The 5,334-nt window shown below is 40.8% G+C and overlaps 1 protein-coding gene across 1 annotated transcript; it reads left to right on the top strand.

Annotated features, from left to right (window-relative positions):
- Positions 1 to 256: 256 nt before the first annotated feature.
- Positions 257 to 2,656, top strand: LOC124243333 (developmentally-regulated GTP-binding protein 1-like). The gene is given in 4 exon segments (XM_046668943.1): positions 257 to 568; positions 1,112 to 1,418; positions 1,421 to 2,346; positions 2,348 to 2,656. Coding segments are annotated over 4 exon segments (1,854 nt in total).
- The last annotated feature ends 2,678 nt before the right edge of the window (positions 2,657 to 5,334 follow it).

Raw genomic sequence — 5,334 nt, 5'->3', positions numbered from 1 at the left:
TTCCTTTAACATAATATCTCAAAAATCATAGATAATGTAGCACCTGCTAAATCTCCACTTTAGTATCTGCTTTGTATACACCACAGCCTGGATGGAGAGAAACGGTGAAAGGGACAACAGTAGAATTCACATCAATCTGCCAAGTTGCTGATGGTTCTTGAGCCACAGTTCATGGAACCTTCCATATGGAATTTTATTATAATCAAGAATTCAACTTGTCATTCCTCCCCCAAACATTTGATCACTACAAGTTATCATGAAAGATGAAGAGTCATGGACTCTGACAGGCATGACATGGAGAACGGCCCAAGGTGTGGTCCCACCAAGCACTAGGGGTCTTCAGGTCCCCTCCCCGAGAAGCCTGATGACCTACCTCAAGGACATGACTGGACCTGACCACCAATCTAGGGCAGGGTGGGGAGACAGAAGCTGTTCTGTCCACCTAAGCTCCTCTCAGCCCACCCTTCGTGGCCCCCAGCTCTGTCAGCTCCACCCTGGCAATCGGATAAAACTGGCTTCCCTCCAGGATGGGGGTGCAGCCTCAGAAGCCACCCATCCTTTGGCTTTGGTCTCTACCTAATACCCTCTTGTAAAAGAGCTTGAGCTCCCCAGCCCAGCAGAGTTTTGGTCTTCCGCAGACGTGTATATACATAGACTAGACAGTAAAACCAAAACAAAAATGGACTCACGGTGGGGACAAAATGGAGTTGGCCAACGCAGGTGCATTAAAGAAAAATGAAATTTAACCTTACCTAACATAATTGCAGGAATTTACAGGTTTTCTAAGAAATCAGCAGAGGACGCCAGCCAATCCCCAAAAGCCAGGGCTGTTCACATCATCTCTGGACTTCCTTGTTTCCCTGACTCAGCTACCCCGATCCAAATAAGGAAGAAGACTGCTAGGCAATGAACCAGCTGAAAAAGCCAAATTACTTCCGCATTTACCCCATAAAAACCTTTAGTCTGTGAGCAGTTTGGAACTACTCATTGCTCCCATAGCCTTGAGTTTCCCAGCTTGCAGGTCGAAACTCTTGCAATAAACTCAACTTTCTGCTTTGTTTCACTAAGTGTGCAGTTTGGTTTTTGACAATACATACCTGGGTCCACACAGGGGACAGCACAGAGATCCATACTGAATCACACATCCCACCCCCCAATAAAGAAATGGCAGAAAACCTCCAAAAAAGCAGACGGAGGGTGGTTGGCTGAGAGGGAGAGGACTACTCCGCTCTGTCTCTTGCGAGGAGTAGGACGTACGCGCCTGCGCACTGCAGTAGCGTCTGGTGGTCGTTGGCCGGTCCACTGGTGGGTGCGCCTCCAGGGACTCACCACTGTCAGCAGCACCTTAGCCAAGATCCTGAAGATCGAAGCCAAGATGGCTCGGACTCAAAAGAACAAAGCCACAGCACATTACCTCGGGCGGTTAAGGCTAGCTTTGCTAAGCTTGGCAGAGAACGCATTACTCCAAAAGGTGGTTGTGGTGGTGGGCCAGGAGAGGGTTTTGATATGGCCAAGACAGGTGACACTAGAATTGGGTTTGTGGCTTTTCCATTTATGGGGAAAGCAACACTGCTCAGTAAACTGGCAGGGGTATATTCCGAGATGGCAGCCTATGAGTTCACTACTCTGACATCTGTGCCTGGCATCATCAGATACAAAGGTGCCAAGATCCAGCTCCTGGATCTCCCAGGTACCGTAAAGGGTGCCAAGGATGGGAAAGGTAGAGGCCATCAAGTCATTACAGTGCTGCAAACGTATCACTTGATCCTGATTGTTTTGGATGTCCTGAAACCCTTGAGACATAAAAAAGTAATTGAAAATGAGTTGAAAGTCTTTGGCATTTGCTTGAACAGCAAACTCCCTAACACTGGCTTTAAGAAGAAAGATAAGGGAGGCATTTATCTCATGACCACTTGCCCTCAGAGTGAGGTGGATGCTGAAACCGTGAGGAGCATTCTGACTGAATACAAAATTCATAATGCTGATGTCACTCTGCTTAGCAATGCCACAGCGGATGACTTCACTGATGTGGTAGGAAGAAGCAGAGTTTATATCCCCTGTATCTATGTGTTAAATAAGATTGATGAGATTTCCGTTAAGGAATTGGATATCATTTATAAGGTGCCTCACTGTGTAGCAATCTCTGCCCATCACTGCTGGAATTTTGATGACTTGTTGGAAAAGATCTGGGCCTATCTGAAACTAGTGAGGATTTACATTAGACCCAAAGGCCAGCTGCCAGATCACAGATCCCCAGTGGTGGTGCATTACCCCAGGACCATGGTGGAGGATTTCTGCTTGAAGATTCACAAAAACCTTATCAAAGAGTTTAAATACACTCCAGTCTTGGGGGCTTGCTGTGAAACACAATCCTCAAAAAGTGGGTAAAGACCATACGCTGGAGGACGTCATTCAGATTGTGAAGTGGAACCTTTCCATTTCCCCATCTGCCAGGCCAAGCACAGCAGCTTTCCCGGTGATCACCCTACTCCAATCCCCTTCTGGCTTTGGCAGCCTCTTGATCAAGATTCAGGGGAGGGAGATGGAGACACTCAAAGTGGAACTTCACTTGTATTATCTTGGTGTCATCTTGTATATTGAACTGCATAAAGGACATGATAGGAAAAAAAGAAAAAATAATGACCACATTCAGTGAGGATTTCACAAATATCTTTTTGGAAATTCATAATTAACGTGGTCATAGGATCATAAACATTTTTGAAATCTTGTTCAGGGCATACGTATGCAAATCTGCAAATATGTAAACCAGGACACCTTTACCTGAGGTGAGGCTAATGAATGTTTAATGAATTCTTGAGTGACATATCCTTTCAGTGACAGTGCTCTCTCTGATTTTAATGCTTCCATATAGGACACATGAGTAATTACTTAAAGTTTTATCTTTCATCATTTAATTAATAGGAAATAAAGACAAACCTGAATATATTCTCTTACCGAAGAAAGTGGCAAAATATCATAACTACCAAAGAGAAAGAAAATTTGTGAAAGTTCATATGAGACCAACTTTGTTTTCTTTTAAAGTATCTATATTTACAGAACTATATTAAGATAAATATAAGCTTTATGGCAACCCAAATATTTCATGTTCAATTTATGAATATGATGGATAGGAACTGCTACAAAAGGTAAATTCTTAAAATATTCAATTCTAGAATGTGTCCATGACCTTTTTGCCTTGTGCCACATAGTGAATTATTCATAGAACATTGATAACAATGTGATATACAGTCTTATACACAGTGGATCAAATCATTGAGCTGGGAGATGGAAGATTGTAATTCTCATTTTGGCTCTGCCATTACCTGTATGACCTTGGCCAATTCATTCATTCATGCATTGACTCAACAAAGTTTTAGGAAACTTCTGCCATATGCTATGCACTCAACCAAGCAATGGGACAAAGTAGTTAACAAAAATGTCCCTGACTTCATAAAGCATACAGTCTGGTCATTTAACCTCTATTCAAGTCATTTACTTTCTAGTCAAGACACATAATTTCTTTAGTCTCAAGTGTTCTCGTTTATGAAATGAAAGAATTGGTTATTTATAATATCCTATCAAAGACTCCTGAGTCTTCATTAATAAAACATATGCTTTCAGTGATGTTCTCCATAATGATCGTAGGTTGTCCTGAGTTATGCATACCATGTTGCAAGATCCCTGTGTGACCACTAGCTACTGTGCCTTGAGCTAACTGGCTTTTTTGCCATATGGTATGTCAAATACCCTCACAATACTCACTGAATGACACAGGTGTCCATCCCATAATCATGACCTTCTGTAATTCAGAGCATTTCAACCAGTGTGAATGGACTATGGGGGTGTGAGGAGAAAGTGGTTCCCTCCAGCTTCAGAGTGGTCTGATAGGGGTATGGTATGCTAGAGCACCCGGCTTGTGGTCTCCTAAAGCAAGCAGCCTTATCTGCTGCCTTTCTTGTACTGTATACATATGTCATTTTCTAGGTATGCCATGATGTAAAAGAAATTGGGAAGTATTACTCTAACCAACCAAGTTATAAAATCAAAAATGCAAATATTACGAAATAAGGAAATAAAGGAAATTAAAGAGGAGAAGAAGATTAGGAAAAGGTTACAGTCAAGTTCCAAAAAGTCTTCTAGTGCACCAAAAGTAATTTAATATTATCTGTAAAAAATTGGAACCAATAGATCTTACTCTATTTCATAGAGTATAAAACTATACATGAATATGACATCAAATCTAAGGTAAAGGAGTAGGCGGGCATCTTTTATCAAAAAGTCTCAAAGAAAGCTATAAATTCATCATTTCAGTTCATGAGGCAGCATCTCCTTCCCTTTTATTTAATATGCTTATAAGTATCATTCTCTAAAGGGGCTGTAAATAACCTCTATATTTGTAAAGTTAAATAATATATATTATCAAATTCATGTTCCACTGATTATGTCTATAGAACCCTAAGGGACAATTATTTTTAAAGCTCTCTTCTTCTCACTTAGATATAGGTAAGTTAGATCAAAGCCCTGATTCGTATCGGTAATCCTGTTGATCCCCCCATCCTTCAAGTTGCTCAAATCTGTGCACCTGCCCATCCACACAGCCACTGCCTTAAGACTAGCTTTCAAGTCTGTCATCCAGTCCACCTCCCCATTGTTTCCAGAATGCATCTCTGTCTTCTGCAAGACGTTTTAAAGGCTCCCTATTGTCTGTATGAGTGATTTCCACAGAAGGAGGAATGCACAAGCCACTAGAATCTCAAGTTGCTTTAGGAGGGATTTGTTTTAGGGGGAATTTCGAGCGGATTTTCTTAAATAATACTAGTCAATTAAATAAAGTGAAAGTTCTTTGATATGGCACACAAGGTCCTTCTTGATCTGGAGTCAGCATTTCTCCTTAGGCCCATCTCCTATCGTCCCTATTTCAAATAATTCTAAATTGTTTACAGTTCCCCCCAAATACTGGTGCATCAAATACTAGTGCATTTGAACATGTCTTTCTTTTGCCTATAATATCCTCTATCCTTCAAATAAACTTCTCTGATATTCACAGATAAAGTTAATCACCTCCTCCATGTTTTATGTCTGCTGCTTTTACAACACAGAGTTAAAAGTATGCTAATCTCCATCTTATCTACCAAATAGGATCTCTGAGTGAATTGTATCTTATTTAACCAGCACAAGGCCCTGCATATATTAGGTAGAGAATAAATATTTATTAAATTAAAGGAAAATCTTTCCTACAAAGTTTTTCATAATATTCATTGAAGCTTTAGAAGTCAGATTATAATTGAGGATCCTTGTAAGGTAACATAATGTTAACCTTGAAAGAATATTTTC

Source organism: Equus quagga, chromosome 8 (genome assembly GCF_021613505.1).
Source record: "Equus quagga isolate Etosha38 chromosome 8, UCLA_HA_Equagga_1.0, whole genome shotgun sequence".
NCBI classification, from domain to species: Eukaryota; Metazoa; Chordata; class Mammalia; order Perissodactyla; family Equidae; genus Equus; species Equus quagga.
This window is presented reverse-complemented; position numbering and strand designations above follow the sequence as displayed.